The sequence below is a fragment of the Ceratotherium simum genome, chromosome X, assembly GCF_057802395.1.
Source record: "Ceratotherium simum simum isolate JZ-2026a chromosome X, ASM5780239v1, whole genome shotgun sequence".
NCBI lineage: Eukaryota > Metazoa > Chordata > Mammalia > Perissodactyla > Rhinocerotidae > Ceratotherium > Ceratotherium simum.
Genome location: NC_141940.1, coordinates 121,009,737 through 121,034,389, shown reverse-complemented (window position 1 = coordinate 121,034,389; position 24,653 = coordinate 121,009,737). Strand labels below are relative to the sequence as shown.

Here is a 24,653-nt window from a genome sequence, read left to right as displayed (position 1 = left end):
CATATCAGCTTGGCCCTGCAACAGTGCCCAGTTCTGGGCGTTTTCAGAATTACCAAAGAATATCCTGTAATCAACACCACTGAGTTAAGTGAACTTAATGACTTCAAAGTCTTTGGAAATCAAATGTTCATAGAGAGCAAATTTGGAAACCTCCATGTTAAGATGTTAAGACCTTAACCATTTTGAGTGACGAGAGGCTCCCTGTCAGAGTAAGCAGCTTAGCCCTTCCAGTAGGTTCCTTAGGGAGGGGTTAAGTAGAGCGAGGGAACAGTCAGCATTTAATGACGAGGCTGTGGTCAAGAGCGCAGATGGTGGGGTGACTGCACCAAACAGGAAGTGAGGTCAGCAACGGAGGAGCTCAGAAGTAGACTGGTCCAAGGGACGAGAATGGCTGCATCTTTGGCAGCTGGACTCCATGGGGCCCAGTGCCAAATCAGAGTCTAAGGCCCCTGCTTTTGACCACACCTCAGGGAACAGAACACACATCACCCACCCACAGATTTATCTTAGCCAGAAGCATCACGAAATCTTCTTATTCTTTCTCTTTCATGGAAGGGGGCTGAAAACAAGTGTGTGCCTCTAGGGAGTTGCTTGCAATAATAGTATTCATAAGCTGCTCCAAAGTGCCTCTGATAATTTGTTCTAAAACTAAGGTTCAGTGCAGTAATTCTACTGAAGGAGTCGCCATACTTAATTGCATGGGTTGACATGAAATTAGACATATGTTTCACGATCTTGGCAGACAATCAAGGTTTGTAATATTTTGTTTGTGGTTAATGGAAGAAAGCATACAAGGACTGTTGGGGAAGGCAGATTAACACGATTTTTAACCCAGGCCGAGTGACCCAACTTTTGGGGGTCACCAAAAGCAGGAGAACATTGTTAAAGTCATGATAATTGAAATTGGGGTATCTCATTACTCTTACCACAGCACCTGTGCTGAGTTTGCAGCTCTCTCTCAACCTCTGTGTCAGCCTCTCTCTCAAGTTCTCTGTGTTCACTGAATAGTATATATAATACTCATAACATTTCCCATACCTTCTCTTTTCTGATCTTCTTCTTATACAATAATTGTTACATCTTCTTAAAAGCATGAGTGAAAATCAGACCAGTGGGTCTCAAGCGGGGGTGATCTTGCCCCCCAGGGGACATTTGGCAACGTCTGGAGACATTTTTGGTTGTCACAACTGGGAAGTGGGTGCTATGCTAACAGCATCTAGTGGGTAGAGGCCAAGGATGCTACTAAACATCCTACAGTGCATAGGACAGCCCCCTCTACAAAGAACTATCCTGCCCAAAATGTTCATTTTGCTGAGGCTGAGAAACCCTGAGAAAGACATAAAGATATGGCATTTAACCTAATGGATATTTAAAAATTTGGTTTTTATTTATACCAGTCCAACTAAAGAGCTATTTGGCCATGCAATTCAACAATATGGATGGTCACATTAAGTCACTGAAGGTACAATTTTGATTGTTGGTTTATTACAGTGACAAAAGGAGAAGGAGGAAGGATAATTTGGTTCATCTATCTCAATTGTCCAAACGAGTCAGATGAGCTCTGTGGGATCAGGGCACCTGGATAAAGCTCTCAGTTCTATCACCAGCTACACTTGTGCCACCTTGAACTCCACCGCCCTAAGCTTGTATTTCTTCAGCCACGAAATAGAAAACCTAACCCACCAACTGTATTTGAGGCTGAAATTGACACAGACTGTGTCCAAATACTTTGCAACTTATATAAGACAATAATAAGGAAATATTATTATGATCTGCAGTTTCTCCAGGAGTGCTGCCAGGAAATCATTGATTCATGACCCTTGTACTCTAGCACCTCTATAGCCCATCCAAACAAAGTCTGGCTGGGTTGATGTCCTAAGTATCTCTCAAATATGCCGACTGCTCTCAAACTCCAGCCCAGCTGCCATCCTAATGTAGGTCATCTTCTCTCATCTCTCCATGGCCCAAATGCTAGGATGCACTCTGGCTCCTCCTCACCCTGGACTCCATCCTGGGACCAGAGCAGGCTTTTCAAAATGCAAATCTGATCAAGTCACCAAAAGGCGCCAAAGACGACACCCAGCTGGAAGGACGGAGTCACCATAAACTGAATGTGGGAAAACCGTGGGAGGAAAGGTTGGGGGGAGAACATTAGCTGCTAACACACATTTTTGTTATGATGATAAAACAAGACAGTTGTGCTATACTTTGGAAAAGTGTAACTGATTATGTAAATGCAGGATGCTCTTATCTAAAGTATTTGTATTTCTCTCTGACCATTTAAAAAGATGAGTGAAGCGTTCACAGCAACTCTTAACATTTTCACTATTTAATTGTCTCTTTGGAAAACTGACTAAATAGCTGGCACACAATAGGCACTCAATAAATATTTGATGAATGGACAAAATGCAAACCACTGATTTCTTCTACACAGTCTCATCTTGGACAACTGAAAAAAGCACTGAAGGAACAACATTAAATGCTTGCCCCCTAGATTGTATTTCAGAGGAGGCGAGAGGTACTAAGGACAAATGGAGGGTAATTCTTTTCCAGGAAGACACTAACAAAAAAAGCCTCCAAGACCCTAAGACAATATGCAGTAGGGCAAAAACATGTTGAGCAAAATAAGTGGAATATTTGCGCTAAAATGCAAAACAAACTTTTGGAATTACCTAAACCAGTATGGGGGAAGCAGACGAAGAGCGTACGCTAGAATAGATAGTAATCTATAGAGGGTTATGTTAATATGAAAAGCAATAGATCACACTTAATAAAGAACATTCTTTCAACTTGTGACTGATGCAGAGCTGCTGAATGCTGTTGCTGTATCATTCTAAAAGTATACATAGGCAACTTCAGAGGACCCAGGTGACTTCTTCCAACCTGAAAGCCAACAAACTTCCTCTAGAATCTTCCTTTTTATAGTCTTAGATCAGAAAATATGTATGTGGTGATCCGTGCTAGAATAAACGGCTATTTCATCAGCAAATCTTCAGAGCACAAGAGGAGACATTAGCATCAGTTTGACTCTAAGTTTATGCTTGCAGGAGAATGAGACAGCTGAACGAAAATTATTTTTAAGTTGTTTTGTGATGCATTGGATGTATTTGCATAATTGAGGCAATAATAATTCGTGGAGTGAATAGATTTTTTTTAAATTAAGGAGACAGTTATCACTTTTCCTCCCACACCTTGTAAAGGGCATAGAGACCTCAGATTACAAATCAAAGGGCACCAGCATACAGTTCAAAATCTGGAAAAGGTAGTGGGGTGAGATGCCGATTGGTCATAATGAGCACAGACTCTTCAGTGCAAAGAAACTTCTGCTGAAAACGGGTCACCCTTAATACCACTTTAAAAGGCAAATTACTGAGCCACTAGCGTCTCCAGAAAATGAACAAGCATTAGTAACTCACTAGTGTCTCACTTGGCATTTCAAGGCAAGTAACTCTGGCAAAAATAGAGAAAGAGCCGTCATAGGTTCCTAGAATGTTCGCCCGAGAAGGGATCTTAACAATTTTCTAATTCAGGCCCTCTCTATTCCAGCCCTGCAAAGTGAAATGGCAGAGGTTCGTCCTGAGCTCAATGGCCCCCAGCTGATCCAGGACCCATCCAGCAGCACCAAGAACCAGCTGAGGCAGCCCCGGGGCCTCTGTCTACCTCAACTCCTTTCTTGAAAAATATTTTTTTTTCCTGTGGAGAGTGCATTTTGGAGGACACGAATTCCAGGCAGATAACTGTCTTTGCCTTATTATAAATATTGATGATCCTTGTCTTAACTTTCTGCCTGCTTTTCTCCAATTTTTAAGGTTGGCATTCAGCATGTCCAATCTCACTGATGAAAATCATGTCAATTCAGTAAAGTAGCAGATGACAGAACAACTGCAAAGCCCCATCCAAAACGACACATCTCACAATTGGAAAATACATGTCCAAAGACTGGGGTAAGCTAACACTGCCACCTGCCCCTCCCTGGAGGCAGCATTCAGAATCTTCAGAAGTATTATTGATTCCTCAGAAACATCTTTCTTTTCTCTCTCTCAAAAATAAACTCAATCTACAATCTGGATTTGGTCAGTTGGTCATTAACCTTGAAATCTTGACTCCTTCTTTAAAGGAGGCAAACCCCATGAGCTGTTTGCTGTGTCCTGCGGGACTCCAGGGCCGAACGCAGTGCCTGGCACCTAGTAGGTCCCCAATACATATTTGTGGAATATTTGAGTCCCCAGGGAGAAGAGAGGCCACCAATAGAAGATCCCCTGGCATCCTCTTGTAATTAATCAGATAATGTGCAACATTCTGTCCCGCTACAAATTCAGAGGGAAATGCGCACCCTCTTTCAAGGAGCAAACCGGATGCACCCCAACACGCCCTGCAGCATTTCTCTGGCGAGTCCACTAGCCACACTCTGGGATCACGAAGCGGTCCTGCGTCCCGTCCAGTTCTATTCCCGTTCTTGCAGCATATCTGACCGAAGACTAAATGGGTGAACCGGGGCCCAGCCCTAGGAACCCCATTTCTCAGCCATGGCCAGCGAGACGGCAGCAGGGTCCAGCCCCGGGCGCTAAACGCAGTGACCACCGCGCGGGGCAAAGGAAATCGGGCTCCTGCGGTGGGGGCTCCCCTTCAGAGGGGTAGCCGAGTTTCCGAGCAGGTGACACTCGGGGGTGACGCACCATCCACCCCCCCTCCACCGAGGACCTCTGGGGAGCCACGGATCCCATCAAACCCGCACCGTCCCCTCGCAGGCCGGCCAAGTGGCGCCCCCTGTTGCCTCTGCACGTGCAGGGACACTTACCGCGTAGTGCAGCTGCGGTTTCTCGCGGTACACCGGGTCCCCCATGTCACCACCGAGGAGTGGCGGGCCCCCGGTCACAGCCTGGGGTCGCGGCGCCTCTCTGGGGTCCCCCTATTTCACCGCCATCCCGGGGCAGCCCCCGGACGCTAGCCCTGCTCCCTGCGCCCCGAGCGCGGTGCACAGCGCCCCGGCCACCAGCGTCCCGCTGCGCAGCTGGCGGGGACCGGGAGGAGGAGGCGGCGGCGAAGGGGAAGGAGGAGGAGGAGGGAACGGCCGAGTCAGATGCGATGGGCGGGCGTTTAATTCCTTCCGCTCCTGGCGGGCCCCTGTCGCGGCCGCCACCGCCAGCTGTTGGGAGCTGCAGCGACTGAGCGCGTCCACGACAGGTGTCAGGGCGGCCGCCGCTCCTACCTCCTGCCACCCCGCCGAGTGGGACCCCGGTGGGACTCGGACCGCCAGGGCTGGGGCTGCCAAAACCTTCAACACCTGCGAGAGGGCGAGCTTGGGTTTCCAAGAGAGCGACTTTCACTAACTTTGAAGAGGGTGTGGGCCTGTCGCTGGAAGGCGATTCGGAACCAGCTTCGGGGAGGGCGGAGTTTCGGTGTTTGGAAAGCCCTCCTTCGGAAGAGTCTCAGCGGCAGGAACCCTATAGGAGAGGGCAGGCCTGAGAGGAGCCAAGTAATGCCGCCTAGGGGAACAGCTGAGGGGAGAGAGACCAGGCTGGATGCTGGCCTGGCCGCGCCACTTTGTGAAAACAGAGTCCCAGAGGGCTTGCGGGACCTGGACATGTCTGGGGAACCCCGCTGGAAGGAGGAGTCCTGGAAAATCTTCTGGAACGTGAGGACTGGCATTAGTGCCAGGCTGGATCTGAGTTGGTGGGCGAGGGGAGGGGTGGAGTGCTCAAAGCTCTGCTTTCTGTGTCTTACTTAGCTCTTAGGAGCAAATTGGAAAATGACACAGCAAGGATTTGGAAATAGAAGAAACACACTATTTGCAAATGCTGCCAGGTAAACCAAATCACTTTTGGCACGCGCTGGAGGTTCCCCACAGCACCTAAAACTGGCCTCTGCTCTGTAGTCCCCTCATGGAAGCCGGCACTATAAAACACCTGTGAAGAAGAGTACCAAGTTCCCTCCACAGGCCTGGCATGCTGTGATTTATGTGCAGCCTCCCGCAAGCTGAGTCTAGACAAAGGCAGGGTCTGAGGCCAGAGTGGGGACTCCAAACCCAGTGAAATCAACCAAGCCAAGCCCAAGAGGGGTGGCCATCAAGTGGAAGATGGATTTGTGGGTGGCTTGTGTCAATTCTTCAGAGTCCTATTTTACTGGACTCCCTGAGTGGTTCTCCACCTGCTATGTGGGGGTGGGGGTGAGGGGGTAGGAAAATAGGATGTGGCCCCTGTGTTTGAGCCCTTACAATTTGGTTGGACCAACCACCCACTGGCATGTAATATTTTTACACAATTGGCATAATAATAGTAAACAGCAGTGGGAATGTGAAGCCAGTGGTGCAGGTATCCTGAAGAATCTACTACTAGATAATCCTGACAGTTCATCTGCCAGGAAAACTGTAAGATTACATCTACTAAAACTGATCATATGCCTACCCTCTGACTCGGCATTTCCACTCTTAGATATATAGAAAAATGGGTGCCAATGGCCTCCTCATGTACAAGAATGTTCATAACACCTTCAGGCAGAATTGCCAAAATGAAAACAATCCAAATGCCCATCAACTGGTGCATGACAAACTGATCATAGTTCCACACAATGGAATACTACTCAGCAATGAAAGGAAAATGCTGCTGATGCACACAGCAACATGGATTTCTCTCACAAATGTTATGCTGAGAGAAAGAAATCAGACACAAGAGAGGACATACTCTAAGATTCCATTTATTTATTCTGGAATTGAAATTCAAATGTTGAACTGAAACAGGCAAATGTGATCTATGGTAATAGAAGCCAGAACAGTGATTACGAAGATGGGGAGGTGATATTGACTGGGAAGGGGCTACAATGGAGCCTTCTGGGGTGCTGGAAATGTTCTGTATCTTGATCTGTATGACAGCTACCCGAGTATACACATATGTAAAAATTCATTGAGCGGTACAGTTCAGATTTGTGAAATTTACACCCTTCACTATGTCTATTTTATACAGCAATAACATAAAAATAAAAATAAATTTAAAATCAATCCCCTGCCCCAACTTCCAGCCAGAATGCTTCCTGTCTTAAGAGAAAGTCAGTTTCACCATTTGCCCAAGTCTCTTTCTCCCTGCAGCCTGCCCTGCCCAGGTCTCCTTTCCCTCTGCTATGTGGGAGAACAGAGCATGCCCATTGACCTTGGAGGCCCTCCCTGCTCCCCAACATGTCCAGGCAAAGCTGGAAAAATGACACACTAAAGTCCCCTCTTCACTTTCACTCTGCTCTGCTGCTGAAAGCAACCTTTAGAGCTATGTCATCAAAGACCCTTAGAATGAGGCAGAGAACTAGCACGAGCTTCACCACACCACACCCTTCAGAGAATGCAGCCGGGGTAGACAAAGGATGGCATGCGTACACAAATGCCTCAATTGAGGGGCCTTTGCTTCACTGTGGTCTATTTAGAAAGATGAACTCTCCAGCCTTAGGAATTCTTCCTCTATCATACCTGCCATTAAACCTCGGAAGCTAAAAATCCCTTTCCCTACAAAATGTTTCATTATTAATATATACAGTTGTCCCTCTGTATCTGTGGGGATTGGTTCCAGGACCCCAGCAGATAACCAAAATCCGAGGATGCTCAAGTCTCTTACATAAAATAGTGTAGTATTTGCAATATAAGCTATGTACATACTCCCATATACTTTAAATCATCTCTAGATTACTTATAATACCTAATACAATGTAAATGCTATGTAAATAGTTGTTATACTGTATTGTTTAGAGAATAATATCAAGAAAAAAAGTCTGTATTGAAGGCCTTTTGATCAGCAGTTGGTTGAATCCACAGAACCCATGGATACAAAGGACCGACTATATAAACAATACAAGGTGGGTCCCTGGATTTAAAAAACCTTAGCCATAGTCCTTTGATCATTACCCCTGAGTAAGTCACGTCCATGTTAAAATTGGGTCATCTTAGATTTTGTTCGTATTCTGCCTTTGGAAAATATATTAAGTCACTAAACAGCATTATGGTAAGCCAAAAATAATCCATCATTCCCAAACTGTGTACTTACATTTTAGGAATGACTTCTGCCTGCTAGCATATTTCTTGATAAATTGTCATTGCTAAGTCAGAGTTAAATTTTCAAGTGCAATAGGGTTGTTTTTCTGTGTTTGAAAGCTTTGGGGAGATAGGACAAAGCATTTAAGAAAAGAAATTATCAGTCCATGCTACAAGACTCTCAAATTCACCTCAGAGTGAATCATACACCTCTTCAGCTCTCAGTCCATTTGTTCAAAGCTCGAGAAGGGATCTAGAATATTGTGCAGAATTCTAAGAGGTCTGTTAAATCTTAAACAAGTTAAATTCTACACATTATTTCTGTTTGAATATATTTCAAGGTATATTTTAAACACTAATAAAAATTTCTCATTTGCACATCTCTACTTCCAAGTATCCTTCCTATGTTATTTATTTATTCACTTGGTCACTTATTCAATAAACATTTTAAGTGTATACAATTCACAGATATTGCTCTAGGTCATTTAAACTATATATTAACACGGCAGGTGGTTTTAAAATTCAGGCTAGGTCTTTTGGTTGCAATGGAGGGAGATAAAAAGAGAGCACATATAACCTTACTTCAGAGAAGGCGGAAGTTCATCTCATTCACTGGTTAGGTTAAGAGCCTGCTTGGCTAATGTTCTCTTTGGTTAGTAATTTTTTAAAAACAAATTTCTCTGACGTTTATAATTTCCCCCAGAGAGCACTCAAAAATAGTCTCTAAGAGTTCCTCTGCCAGCATCAATTTTAAGAGAAAACGTGTCACGCTAACAGTAGCATTTCCACGTCTTCCTGCCCCCAAACATTACAGCATTTCCAGGATTGAAGGCTGCCCTTGCTGCCAGAGCATTCAAATTAAAATCCTCGTTGGCATTTACTCTGCCTACCTATAGATCGAGTTAACAGTTCCCACATTTAGTGCCAACCCAAGAGGGATCACTTTTTTTCAGGAAAACTTTACCTAAATCCATGGAAGCAAATTCAACTTCAGGGTTTAGGAGGAGCTGAGGGCCTGTGTGAGCACTAAAACCCACTTAGCATCAGAGGATGAAGCCCTTCTAGGAAGCCCAGCTCTGTCGTTGTTAACAGAGTGACTATGAGACCCTCTTGGGTGGGGAACTCCTTCCCCCAAACCTAGTGCCTACACTCTTCCATCCTAGTGTCCTGTCAACCCACCTCCTAGAGCATTTTTTAATTTTAAAATAGAAAAATTGATAACACGTAATGTTCAGCTTAACGAATTATTGCAAAACATACACCCAATCTAACCATCTCTGAGGTCAAGGAATAGAATATTGCTAGTGTTCCTTGGCTGCATTATAACACCTTCTCCCACTCCCAGTGGCAGACACTGGCCTATCTTTCATGTACTTCACTTCTTTGCTTCCCTTTTCTAGCAGGGTTTCTCAATCCCAGCACTGTTGACATTTGAGGACCGATAATTCTTTTTCCCTTCAGCTTTACTGAGATATAATTGACATATATCATTGTGTAAGTTTAAAGTGTACAACGTGATGATTTGATATACATATATATGGTGAAATGATGACCACAATAAGGTTAGTTAACATATCCATCACCTCACATAATTACCTTTATGTGTTAGTATGTGGTGAGAACATTTAAGATCTACTCTCTTAGCAACTTTCAAGTATACAATATAGTATTGTTAACTATAGTCACCATGCTGTACATTAAATCCCCTAGAACTTATTCATCTTATAACTGGAAGTTTGTACACTTTGACCAATATTTCCCCATTTCCTCCACCCTCCAGCCCCTGGTATTCTCTATTTCTATGAGTTCAGCTTTTTAAAATTCCACATATAAGTAAGATCATACAGTATTTGTCTTTCTCTGTCTGATTTATTTAACTTAGCATTAATGTCCTCAAGGTCCATCCATGTTGTCTCAAATGGTAGGATTTCTTTTTTTAAGGCTGAATAATATTCCACTGTATATGTGTACTCCATATCTTCTTTATCCATTCCTCTGTAGATGGACACTTAGGCTGTTTCCATATCTTGGCTATTATGAATAATTCTGCAATGAACACGGGAGAGCAGATATCTCTGGGAGATCCTGATTTCAATTCTTTTGGATACATACCCAGAAGTGGGATTGCTGGATCATATGGTAGTTCTATTTTTAATTTTAATTTTTTTGGGGAACCGCCACACCGTTTTCCACAGTGGCTGTACCAATTTACCTTCCCACCAACGGTGTACAATAGTTCCCTTTTCACCACATCCTCACCAACACGTTATCTCTTGTCTTTTTGATAATGGCCATTCTAACAGGAGTGAGGTGATATCTTTTTTTTTTGTTTCGTGTTTCATTTTTGTTTTTATTTCCTGCATCTGCATCTGCTACCACTAGAATCTATTATTGCTCTCTGGGGCTTGTGCCCCTGACAGCGATTATTTGTACATGTAAAAGGTGATATCTTATTGTGGTTGTGATTTGCATTTCCCTGATGGTTAGTGGCACGAGCACCTTTTCACGTGCCTGTTGGCCATATATATGTCTTCTTTGGAAAAATGTCTATTCAGGTCCTTTGCCCATTTTTAAATTGGATTATTTGTTTTTTTGCTGTTGAGTTGTATGAGTTCCTTATATATTTTGGATATTAGCCCCTTATCAGATATAGGGTTTGTAAATATTTTTCTCTCATTCTGTAGGTTGCCTTTCTATCTTGTTGATTGTTTCTTTTGCCCTGCAGAAGCTTTTTAGTTTCATGCAGTCCAACTTGTTTACATTTGCTTTTGTCACTTGTGTGGTTTTGGTGTCACACCATAATTCTTTGTTGCAGAGGCTGCCCTATGCATCATAGAATATTTAACTGCATCCTTGACATCTACCCACTAGATGCAAGTATTATGCCCCTCCCCCAATTGTGACAACCAAAAATATCTCCAGACCTTGACAAATGTCCCCTGGAGGGGTGGGGAGGAGGAAGATCACCCCTGTTTGAGAACCACTGCTTTTTAGGAAGTTAAGCATCCATAAATCTTAGAGCTCAATGTTGCGTGTTTTCTAACTTTATATAAATGGATTCATAAATATGTTTTTATTACATCTGGCTTCTTTCACTCAACATAATGTTTTTAAGGTTCTTCCATGTTGTCGTATGTAGCTGTAGTTTGTTCAGTCCCATTGCTGTCTAGTATTCCATTGTATGTGTTTACCACTCTTTATCTTTTCAACTGCTGATGGACATTTGTGTCCTTTCCAGTTTTGGACTACTGAAATTCACACTGCTTGAATATCATTATACATATCTCCTTGTGCACATGTGCGTCCATTTTACAGGGTGCAAACCTGGAAACAGAATTGCTGGGTCATAGGCATGGATATCTTCAACTTTACTGGACAGTGCCCAACAGTTTTCCAAACTGATTGTACCAATTAGAATCTTTATTTACACTACAGTATAAATAGACTGAACATAGTTTATATAAACACTGAACATAGTTTAGAGCTGTCTCTATTCTAGGTTTTCTCATGGGGCTACAAAGATAAAATTCAGCAAATCAAACTCCAGGATTAGGAAGGAGAGATGGAGAAGCAGCTTAAGGTCCTCTTTGTCCAAAATCACGTGTCTCCCGTAAGTGAAGAAGAACCTAACAGCCCTGCTAGGCTCTTGGCATTGCAAATGCCATTGCTGACTCCACCCACATGTATGAGTAGGAGCAGTGGACACACTGCTTATGCTTTTGAGGGAGGACATTTTATTAGGCAGAAGATCAGCATACTGAAGGGAAAAAATCTCAGAAACCCAACTGTAAACATAAGTGCCACTTAAGGAATTACCATTTTGCTCCACAGCCATAATTTTTCCCTTCCTCTTAACCCTAACAGGGATATGGAGATGAGAGGGATCCAAGGAAAAATGAAGGGTCCCATTCCTTTCTCCAGGTAAGTTAGAATGAAACAACTCCCAGCATGAAGACAGACCTGGTCTGAAGACCAGTGAATGAGGAATTCCTGGGGGTCCCAAGAACGGTGCCTAGAGCTGGACAGAGAAGAGAGAGAAGAATGCCCTAGCTTCACTTAGTACTATTGACCTCAGCCTTGATCCCTACTACAAAGAATATCAAGAAGTTATACATCAACTGGAACTGAGAATGTGATGATCGGTGAATGCCAGGAAAGAAGGCAAGAGAGGGAGGGAGGGTAAGGAAAAACTGACCATTACAATGGGTTCAGTTTGGTATCATCTGTTTCTCCTGTTCTTGCCATTCTGATATGTTCACTGAAGAATTGCTACTCAGTGCCTTGGAGCCAGGGAGAGTACTCTTAAAAAGTATCCACAGAGAGATATTTCTAAAATAAATTTTATATTCAAGGGTCATTAGACAAAAAGTAGAGGGTGAAATCCCTCTAGTTATGACTTCCCAAAAAACAGTTTAAGAATCAGAAATTACTTTTCATTATATCCATAATCTAATGTTAGTCTATTGCTTCCATCTGACCAATTACAACTTCCTTTCCTCTGCATGGTGTTTTAAGCATTTACAGCCAGTGAAATGCTCTTGACAACACCAATGCTGCAGATACTAGAATTATCATTTGAAATGATAACAATTCCACTAATTATTGAGCATCTACGTCACTGGCCCTTTGTTCAAGTAGATGCTAGCAAACAGCAGATCTGGATCTTCAGACTAAAAGTGCAAGGAAAGTATGATTATCTCCATTTTATCCATGAGGGTAATTAACTTGCTTTGCACATCTGGTAAATAGTGGAGTCGAGATGTAAATGGAAGTTGGGTCCAAATCTCTTTGCAGGTTGTTCCAGTAAGATTTAAAGTAGAGACTCTTTTCTATAAGTCAGATTCATTCATTAGATTGCTATGGTGCCTTCTTACAAAAGGGGGGTCAGACACTGCCAGTGCCCCATCCATATATCCTAGGCCAGTGGTTCTCAATGGGGACAATTTTCCCCCAAGGAGACACTTGGCAACGTCTAGAGACATTTTTGGTTGCCATAACTGGGGTTGCCACTTGTATCTAGTGGGTGGAAGCCAGGGATGTTGCTAAACATCCTACAATGCACAGCTTAGCACCTCTCACAACAAAGAACTATCCTCCCCAAAATATCAAGAGTGCTGAAGTTGAGAAACCCTTCACAGATGTAAGAGATTCATCCTTTAATAATTTCCACTTAGTAGTACATCTCACACCAACAACAAATTTTCTTTCAGTGGAGTGGGTCTTGCACCACCCAAGAAAACAAGGAGGAATTTCCCCAGAGCAGAAGAGCAGGGCTGAGTTTTGGGACTTACACGCAAGTAGGTCTCCACCCAATACGTCAAAAGATTAACAGGGGCTGGCCCCCTGGCTTAGCGGTTAAGTGCGAGCGCTCCACTACTGGCGGCCCGGGTTCGGATCCCAGGCGCACACCGACCCACCGCTTGTCCGGCCACGCGGAGGCGGCGTCCCACAGTCAGCAACTAGAAGGATGTGCAACTATGACATACAACTATCTACTGGGGCCTTGGGGAGAAAAAGGGAAAAAAAGGAGGAGGATTGGCAATAGATGTTAGCTCAGGGCCAGTCTTCCTCAGCAAAAAGAGGAGGATTGGCATGGACATTAGCTCAGGGCTGATCTGCCTCAAAAAAAAAAAAAAAAAAGGCTAACAGATAGGGTAAAAATTGGCCATTTGTGTGATCAAAACTGGAAGCTATGGAGTCCTTTGGAATACTTCACTAGTCACCCAATGAAACCACTGTTATAACCTCAAAAACCTGTGGTTTAGGAGGCTCAGCAGTGTTATGAATGATGATGCCTGGCATTACTTTGGTGCCTGGAGCTTGCAAGGCAATTTCACATGTAATGGTCTCCCCTTCCCCAATTAATATACTTCGTGATTATGATTTTCATTTTTTATAGGGAGCAGAACATATAAGGCAAATATTAAGAATTTGTTGTCAGGAGTGTAATAAAATGAGGAGAATGAAAGAGAGTGTCCTTCTCTTGCCAAGTCTCTTAAGCTGTCTGTTTCCTATTAATCCATCAAATAGAGAGGATGGGCCAGAGAGTTCCAGACCTTCAAGGAATGCTTGATACATAAAGGTTGAGCACCAACAGTTTAGCAGTGCTTCTTTGCCTTGCTGTCCAATGAGAGCCAACCGAAGAAAACTGCTCCAAGTCTAATTTCTTGATTCTTTTTCTTTGGGACCATGCTTTAGGATAGTGATTCTCAACCAGGGGCAATTTTGTCCCTCAGGGCATATTTGGTAATATTTGGGGTATTTTTTATTGTCACAAGGGAGGGGGGTGGGGTAGTGCTATTGGTATTTAGTGGGTAGAGGCCAGGCATGTTGCTAAACAACAAGCCAATCCCCCCCAACAGACACATACAGAGCAAAGAATGATCTGGCCCCAAATGTCAATAGTGCCAAGGTTGAGAAACGCTACTTTACATATAAAACTGTTCTGGTCAAAATAATTCTAATACATTAGAAACTAAGCATCAGACCAGGACTTTTCCATTATTTCAACTTTGGTTGCCATCTTTCTTCACGTTCATACACACAGCATATATGGAAAGATATTACCTGGAAAAATTATGATTTCTTCTCCCTTTTGGCAGAAAATAGGACAAGAGGAAAAGGGGCCAGAAAGAAATGGCTAATCAGTGTCTGAATGTGTGGTCTTCAGGACCACATGCATCAGAATCACCTGGGGTGGGATTTGAAAAATATATGTTGTGAGGACCTCCCCCAAAACACACTGGATCAGAATCTCTTGGAGCACCACCTCAGGACTGACATTTTTAGCAAGACCCCTTGATATCATCTACAACACAATGAGAGAACCACTGATGTGGTGGTAGTAAGATGCAGAAACTGATGCTTAGAAAGGCCGAGTGACTTGTCCAAGGTTATGCAGCTAGCATGAGACAATGTCAGAATCCATACCAAGCTCTGGATTTAACGTTAAAAGAAGGTGGAAAATATCTCTAAGTTTATAACTAACTAACAGCAATCAGATCCATTTGTAGTTATTGAAGAAGACATGAATATAACATTTGGCCCAATTTAGCACAATCCAGAGCCTGCTAAGTGATTTGCTACATTTTCCTGTGATTTTGTCAAGTTTTCTCCCCATTGTCTTCATGACTAAGAGTAAAAAGAATGCTCACAACACTTCTTTCAAAGCTCTTAGTATAACTGATCTCCATTAAATTTTATTTTTCAAAACCAGGGAATTCCTCTTCTTACATGAACATGTCAAGAAATGACAAATGTGTATAAATTACACAATTTATTAGTCCTTTTAGATTTTCCAAAGGGAAAATCCCTTCAAAGTCTATTGAAAAATTTTCCCATCTAGAGAATAATTGTCTCTCATCTTGGCAAAATAAAGTTATCAGCCACTAGTTCCCTATTGTTGATGGGAAAGTCTGAGATTTGGAAAAAAATAAAGCTGTTTTGTACATCATAACAGACAATGTGACACTTCAAGGCTATCAGTTGCATTTCTGTAAGTCCCATTTTTACAGTGGAATGATGGAAAGAACAAAGAAAATTCAGTCTGTGCAAGTTGAAGGACATGAAAACAATGATGAGTGATATGAGGGGATGTAATGCATAAGGAAGGAAAGCCTTGTCAGTTTTCTCTAGAAGGCTGGACAAGGACCAAGAGTGGAAGTTATGAAGACTCAGATTTTGGCTCAACATAAGAAAGAACTTTCTATATTTGACCTGGCAATTCCACTCCTAGGTATATAATGAAAGGAAATGAAAACATATGTCCACACAAAAACTTGTACACAAATGTTAATAGCAGCATTATTTATGATAGCCAAAAGGTGGAAACAACTCAAATGTCCATCAATTGATGAATGGATAAACAAAATTTGATCTATCCAGACAATGGAAAATTATTTGGCCTTAAAAAGGAATGAAGTGCTGTTATATGATAAAACATGGATGAACTTGAAAATATTATGCTACATGAAAGAAGCCAGACACACAAGACCACATATTATATGATTCCATTTATACTAAGTGTTCAGAATAGGCAAATCCACAGAGACCAAAAGTAGATCTGTGGTCATCTAGGGCTGGGGAGATGAGGGGCTGGGGAGTTGAGGAGGTGATAGTTAAAGGGTACAGTCTTTCTTTTCGGGTTGATGAAAATGTTCTAAAATTGATTGTGGAGAAGGTTGTACAGCACTGAATATATTAAAAACATTGAATTTTTCACTTTAAATGGATGAATTGTATGAAATGTGAATTTTATCTCCATAAAGCTGTTAAGAAAGAAGGGAGAGAGGGAGGGAAGAAGAAAGAGAGGGAGGAAGGGAGTAAAAGGAAGGAAGGAAGGAAGGAGGGAAAGAAAGAAAGAGAAAGAGAGAAAGAGAGAAAGAAGGTCTTGATAATAAATTGAGTGGTGCAACAGAAGGAAGGTAGCTATCCTGGGAGGTGGTGATTTCTTCTTCCCAGCAATATTTAAGCGGAGCCTGGATGGCCATCAGCTGGAGAGGCTATACTATGTGGGCAGCTTCGCTGTAGGACCTGCAACTCTGAAATGTCATAGTCAATGTTTTATCCCTTTCCTGACATGAGTAGCTCAAGGCTAAAGACTGGCTTCTATGAATTCATTCAGTCCATTCTTTTATTCATTCTTTCAATGCTAACTGAAGGCAAGGCCTTGTGCTATTTCCCTCTCTTAATAATATAGTTGCTTCTTGCCTTCCTCAGAAACAGACACTAAGATAAGGATTCATGTGCAAGTTATTTATTAAGGACATGTTCCCGGGAGAAACTGGTAAGGGGTAAGCATAACAGGGTAGGAAAAGGGAGGAAGCCAAGTAATGGTGTGATTTCTGGCAAAGGCCCAGTCTCAGCCTGATCCTGAGGGGGAGTTCTGGAGTGCAAATTCCATCTGAGTTGTCCCACCTCAAGCCAAAGGAGTTGAGCTTTAATATTCTCTCACCCACTAGTCACGGACTATGGGATGCCCCAGGGTGACGTAAACTCCCAGGCACTTCCTGCTCTTTGTGAGTACAGGGAAACTGCTTGAGAACCCCAAGGGAAGTTCTCTGAAGAAGTTCACAGATGTTGGTCATTAGAAGCAAACCACACAGAGGCTAGGGGGTGGGGTAGGCACACAGAACTGGTAAAAGATCTGAGATATTCTGGGCAGAGCACCTACAGCGAGAGTCCACCACACTTTTTGGTTGAAAACGACTTGTTAAGCTCTAAAGGCTATTTATGACACTGCTCCTATGTCCAGAGGTCCTGAACAGGATAGAAGCTTGCAGCCCCCAGATGTATTTCCAGCAAGGTGAAGTATGAGCTGATCTTCCAGGACTTTCCACTCCAGCTCATTCCTTTCCTTGCTGACAAATGCTGTATCTGGCATCTTTGCCCACATTAGACCTATTTCATTTCATATACTGAAAATCTTCCGAAGTGGTCAATCTGCCACAAGCACCACAGGGAATTTCTCAGCAGCTTCAGCATCCCCAGTTGTCATTTAGCCACTTGCTTTAAGGTTGGGTAGATTCCAAAAGCTGCAAACCCACGGAACCATCCATGACTGGGTTACTTTACTTAGCACATTTGTTTTCTTCCCCTGGATTATCACAAATAGGTCTAAGATGCTGATCCTCAGCACGCAGTTCAATTTTCTCTGTTTCATCAATCATTTTATGACATCATTTGTTGATTGCCATCTTTTTTGTGGGGATTAAATCAGTGTGTGTGTGTGTGTGTGTGTGTGCGTGTGTGTGTGTGTGTAGCAGTTAGAACAGTACCAGGCATATATAAGCTCTATATCAATGTTTGCTATTATCACAAGGTACAGAACTTCTCTCAGGTTGCATGATCAGGTCTTTGTCCTCAAAACTGTTCTTCCTGCCAAAGGACTTGCAGCAATTTTTCTGACCTATTTCAATTTTGAAAAATTGATTCTCTCTTGCCTTCCTTTCTGCTAATTCTCACTAGCACTTTCTTCTCCCAGTTCCTCTGAGGTTATCATACAAGATGGGGTTAATGGCAAAACTCCTCAGCACCGAGCAGAAATAGAGTAAATATTAGGTAGACTAAAAAACAAGGATTGGGGGAAAGACAGAAACAAAAAGAGCTCCCAGAACCTCTTAACATATTTTGGCGGTGAGGAGAGAACCAGAGGGCTTTACTCCAGAGTATGGTTCTGTTTGTATCTATGAAAGTGCACAAGTTGAAATTCCATAAATAGAGGAGCTTCTGTACCACTTTCTATTGCTAATATTTTCTTTTCTTCTGATGTCTGTTCCCAGCATTTCAGTTCATGGTGAGCGCTTAATAAATGCCTGAGGACTGATGTTAGAAAGTGTTACAGGAGCACAAAGCATTATAGCAGGAACATAAAGCATTTTAGAAAAATCGAGGTAAATACCAAAGGCGAAAAATCATCATTCAATTAATTTGTAAAAACCTGAAAAAGAAAGCATGTTGCACTTCAACATTATTTTGTTTTGTTTGTTCTAAAAGAACAAACAAGGGGAGATGTTTGTCTCAGATTTGGTATAGGAGTTGGTAAGAATGGTTTTTACATTTCCAAACAGTTGAAAGAAGAATCAAAAGAAGAATAATATTTCGTGACATGTGCAAATGATATGAAATTCAAATTTCAGCATCCATAAATAAAGTCTTATTGGAGTACAGTCGCACCCATTCATGTACACATTTGTCTATGGCTGCTTCCTATGGCCTAACATATCTGGTCTTTTACAGAAAATGTTTGCTGACCACTGATTTAGAAAACTAAAATAGCACCTTATCTCATTTGATTTTTTTTTCTACTTTTGGTTTTTATCTTCTCCCTCCTCGAGGTTTACAAGTCCAAAGAAAAAATATATCTTCCATATATTTGTTTCTATTAACATCTCAATTATGTTGTTTCATTTATAGCCTTGAGGCAGACAGACAACTTGCCGAAGATAAACCAACCTGTTTAGGTCAAGCAGACTTCCAAATGGGTTCTGCTGCTTCACGTATCTGAGCTTTTAAAGACAAATTTATGTTATTTCTAGAAGTCTCAGGTAAATGTATGTGAAATTCATTTGGTCTGTAGAAGGCACTTCCACCCCCATTTCTTCTAGAACAATCTAAATCATAAACATAAATCATTATTGTGTTTGTATTTACTATTCTCAAATCATTTGTCAAAGTATTTCCCTCTCAATGATTGATTGGTGTTTTCTAATTCTCATTGAAAGGAAAGCTTTCCTTGTGCCCTCACCTTGCAAGTTTAATCCTGCTTTCAGACACATGCTGTTTCTTGGTATCCCTCACTCCAAACCTGAACTGGGTTTGTACCCATCTGCACTGGATTCAATTACACACCACACCACGCCATGTGCTCTGAGACCAGAAAAGCAGAAGATTCTAAAACATCCACGTCTATATTTGGCCCTTTGAGTCCGACAATTCTGTCTTGTCTTAAAAACTCTGGGCCACTCAGAGGAAGTGAGCTCAAATTGTTATTTATCTTTATGGCATAAATTTTTCAATAGGCTGTGACATCTAGATCATGCCATACTGTATAGACAAATATATGTGTATATAAAACTTTCAGATTAGTCAAGATTCTGGAAGGTATTCAGAAATCCAATGCATTTTCTACAACTAGCACAATGCATATAACATCCTTTTCTCATTCTGAACATTCCAAAATGCAGCCATCCACTTTCTTGGCTTCTTGCCAGGGGAGATGCTCTTTGAAATTCTAGGTAACACATTGAATGTAAGTCCTTTATTTTCAAGGGGAAAATTCCCTCCAACTGTAACGCCCCTCTTCCCCCATCACATCCATCATCTCCCGCCCCCCACCCCTTCTATTTCTCCTTTGCCTGTATAACTCCCTCTAGCCTCTCTGGATTTCCTGGACCTTACAGACCCACCCCACCACCCTCCAATAGGAGACTCTGCTACCCTTCTGGTCATACCTCTGTTAGGGTGTCATCTTGTCTGTTTCCTCCTGAAACACTGTTCTCCTTAAAGACAGGGGCTGTCATAGTCATCTTTTACCCCTAGAGCCTGGTCCCGTGCCTACTATAGAGAGACGTAGAGAAATATTAGTTGAACGCTGTTATTAAATACGATTCCAGGAGATGAGAACAATCAGCATTTGGTGGTTACAGCACCAGCAAGCCTAGAAAGAACCTGGACTGGAATCAATTACAATGGCAGTGATTGCTGCCTGTAGTAACCTGGTGATTTATCCAACAGAATGGTTTCCTTGGGCTCAGTCTTTACTCCCATGCCTGGATATTGAATGTTGCAGATGGCTCACAATTATCATCAGGACACTGTGATGTAGTATTGAAAAGCAAAATCTTGGGCAGGCCCCGTGGCTTAGCAGTTAAGTGTGCGCACTCTGCTGCTGGAGGCCCGGGTTCGGATCCCGGGCGGGCACCGACACACCATTTCTCCGGCCATGCTGAGGCCGCGTCCCACATACAGCAACTAAAAGGATGTGCAACTATGACATACAACTATCTACTGGGGCTTTGGGGAAAAAAAGGAGGAGGACTGGCAATAGATGTTATCTCAGAGCTGGTCTTCCTCTACAAAAAAAGAGGAGGATTAGCATGGGTGTTAGCTTAGGGCTGATCTTCCTCACACACACAAAAAAGGAAAATCTTTTAAAATCATAATTCTTGCCCTTAGGAAAGAATAAACCACTTTTCCAGAAAAAGGAAAGTCCACAGGCATGCTATCCAATCTCAGGGCTGCCATTTTAGGTTATAGAATAAATATATTCAGGGGCCTCCCACAAGGGAATTCAGCATGACCAAGAGGTAAATGTGACTCACACAACAGGGGAGCTATCCAAGGGCACAGCAGTCTGCACAGGGTTGAGGAAGCAGGGCTCTCTACATTGGTTTCTCATGAAACAAACAGAATTCACTTGAAATCCTGTGAAAAAAACTGAGCTTTGATAACTATGAGGCCGATATTTGCACATTCACCCCTATTCAATTCTGTTATAAGACACTGAGACCTAACTCCTTGATGGTTCAACAGTGAGGGGCCACCAAGGGGCAGAATAATTTCCGTCTCCTAAGACGAGGCTCTCTAAGTGCTTTGGCCCACAAAGTAAGAAACCCACTCAACTTCTGACCACAAGAACTTGGCAATGGCACCCTTGTTCCAACGCCCCCAGTCCCCCAACTCCACTCTCCTCCTGGGACTGATAAGAAGAAAAAGGAAGAAACAGAAAAGTTATTTCCCTAATGAGGAGTCCCCTCAGAAGCAGCAGTAACCCAAACACTGGGGCCCAAGCAGCTGGGGGGCTGTCACTTCACCTTCTACTGCCAGATCTTAATTTCCACAAAAATGTGAGTCATGCAATTTCTATGGTTTTTGCCAAACTGATATTTGGATCTTTTTTTTTTTTTTCAAAAAATTGTCCTTCCAGGTACTAAACCAGACCTGGGATGTTGCATCAAGATAATCTAAATCTTCTGAGATTCTTATAAACAGTGAGCTCCAGGTCCTGCTCATAATCTGCCAGTTGTTTTTTCTTTCCTTTGGAGGATGGTAAGTTAAAAAAATCTCACGAATGTCTACACATATGTATTCAAATATATATATTACACACACACACACGCATACATTTGTAGTCTCAATTCTCAGAAAGATACATAAAAATGATGCTATATCTTTAAATTAAAGATTTCAGATAATTATGAAATATGAAAAGTACACCTTATGTATGTGTCAGAACTTTTGGATTGAATATCTAGATTTATTTACATTTATTCAATTATTTAAATCTAGTTTATAGTACTACCTTTTTTAAAGTATGGTCATCAATTAATGCTCGGGTTATTACATCCCTTTTATTAATTCTTAGCATTTAATATTTTTCTTTCTTTCATAACTCCCCACTTGCATCCATGAGTGGGAACAAATTTAACTCAATGTATCAGCCTCAAATTTGAGTGATTCTTTAAAAAGATCTAGCTATTTCTTCTGACCTTCTCCTTTGAAACCTGACTCAATTTCTGGCTTTGGAGGAATAATACTTTAATCCTTTTTAAAATCTAAAATTGATGTTTTGGAAAAGTGCACACATCTTAACCAGCCTCCCACACAAGACTGGGTAGCTAGCCAAAATTCAAGAGTGCAATTGAGGTAGACAACACACAGCACAGAAACAGCTCCCTCAGTCTCCAGCGCCTCTTTACAACTTCACAAATTTGAGACTAAAAGAAATTTAAAAACACACAAACAAACAAAAAACGCTCCTTCCAAACTGCCTTTTTAGGATCCATAAATTCCACATTCAGCTGACCTTGCAGCCTTCACTTTCTCCTTTGGCCAGAAAGCCCAGGGGCACAGGGTCTGCTCAGTGGGTTAATCCACTGCAGCTTAGATACAACCTTCTTATCCTCACTGTGGGCTTCTTAGAGCTGAGACCACCTAAATAGCCACACTGTCAGGGTGGATGTAGTCTAGCACAAAAAACTGGGAACAGAAAATGTATTCCATTTCTTACCAAGACTAGAATGCAAACAGGGGGTCAGGACTGTTGTGTAGCCTAGTGTGGTTGTCTTATGAGGAACACATCATCATAGGCAACATTTTTAATAGAAAACTGGCTGACAGCAGCACTGCTAGGTTTCCATCACTAAAGAGATGCATGTTCTTTTTCCTTTTGGGGAGGGGGGTGTTCCTTATTGAAATATAACATACAAGCCGAACAGTACTGAATCCTAAGTGCACAGCTCAGTGCATTTTGCCAAAGTGAACACCCCTGTATAATAACTACCTAGAATAAGAAAAGCCCCCTCCCAATCTTTACCCCCTAAAAGCAACCACTATCCTGACTACCAACACCATAGATTTGTTTGCTTGTTTCTGAACTTTAGATCAATACAATCCTACAGTGGACAGTCATTTTTTTATCTGGAATCTTTCGTCACTATTGCATGTTATACCATGTAGTGGTACTTCATCTTCATTGTTGAGAAGTATTCTATTATATGACTAAAACATGATTGTTTTCCTTTTCTACTGTTGAGAGACATTTTACCAGCTTGGGGTCATTAATGAATAGTGCCCATATGAACATTTTAGTACATGACTTTTGGTGAACATAGGTAGACATTTCTGTTGGGTATACACCTGGGAGTAGAACTGCTCAATTATAGGGAGTACCTATGTTCTGCTTTAGTAGATACTGCCCAACAGTTTTCCAAAGTATTTGTACCAACCTACACAGCCACAAACAATATATGAGAATTCCAGTTGTCCCATATTAATGCAATGCTTAGTATTGTCAGTTCTCTCTCTCTTTCTTAATTATAGCTGCTCTGATGGGCAAGTAGTGGTAGTGCGCTGTGGTTTTAATTAACATTTCCCTGGAGACTAATAAGTTGGAGCACTTTTCGTATGTATATTGGCCTTTGGATATTCCTTTCTCAAAGTGTCTGCTCAGTCTTTTGTCCATTTTTTCCAATGAGTTATCTGTCTAGAATGAGGTTGGCAACATTTTCATGTAAAGGGCCAGATGGAAAGTATTTTTGGCTTTGCAGGCCATACAGGCTCTGTTACAACTACTCAATTCTGCTGTGATAATGCAAAAGCAGTCACAGATCATACATAAATGAGTGGGCATGGCTGAATCGCAATGAAACTTTACTTACCAAAACAGTCAGTGGGCTGAACCTAGCCCACAGGCCATGGTTTTTACCTCTGGTTTAGAAGATCTATGTGGTTTTGATTTTCAAATATTAGCAAAAGTTGAATTGTATGCCAGAGTATGCTAATTGTCTATCCAATATCCATTCTTCTATCATTTCTTGGTACCATAACAGGAGGAGGAGGTGTCATAATACCCGGCTGAAAAAGTTAAAGATATCAGAGACTGAGTGTTGGGTGGAGAGCTTCTAGGAAATTATTAAATGGATCTTAAACTACACTTAAAAGAACTAGGAAAAGAAGAACAAACAAAACCCAAAGTCAGTAGAAGAAGGGAAATAATAAAAATCAGAGCAGAAATAAATGAAATAGAGACTAAAAAAAAACCAATAGAAAAGATCAATGAAACTAAGAGCTGGTTCTTTGAGAAGATAAACAAAATTGACAAATCCTTAGCTAGACTCACTAAGAAAAAAAGAGAGAAGACTCAGATAAATAAAATCAGAAATGAAAGGGGAGAAATTACAATGGATACCACAGAAACACAAAGGATTATAAAAGAATACTATGAAAAGCCATATGCCAACAAATTGGATAACCTAGAAGAAACAGATAAATTCTTAGAAGCATACAACCTCCCAAAACTGAATCAAGAAGAAATAGAGAATCTGAATAGACCAATCACAAGTAAAGAGATTGAAACAGTAATCAAAAACCTCCCCAAAAACAAAAATCCAGGACCAGATGGCTTCTCTGGTGAATTCTACCAAACATTCAAAGAATATTTAATACCTATCCTTCCCAAACTATTCTGAAATATTGAAGAGTATAGGACGCTTCCTAACTCATTCTACAAGGCCAACATTACCCTAATACCAAAACCAGACACGGACAACACAAAAAAGGAAAATTACAGGTTAATATCGCTGGTGAACATAGATGCAAAAATCCTCAACAAAATATTAGCAAATGGAATACAACAATACATTAA

At 41.8% G+C, this 24,653-nt stretch overlaps 1 protein-coding gene across 2 annotated transcripts in view; it reads right to left on the bottom strand.

Moving 5' to 3' along the window:
- LOC101407706 (rho GTPase-activating protein 6) overlaps positions 1-5,381 on the bottom strand; it is a 251,028-nt gene extending 245,647 nt beyond the window's left edge. The window contains exon 1 of one of the 2 annotated variants that reach the window (XM_087426519.1): positions 4,799-5,381. In XM_087426519.1, coding sequence (XP_087282645.1) covers positions 4,799-4,843 — 45 coding nt within the window. In that variant the 5' untranslated portion in view covers positions 4,844-5,381. The remainder of the gene's footprint in view (positions 1-4,798) is intronic. The other variant, XM_014791102.2, reaches the window with a different exon arrangement.
- Positions 5,382-24,653: the final 19,272 nt, after the last annotated feature.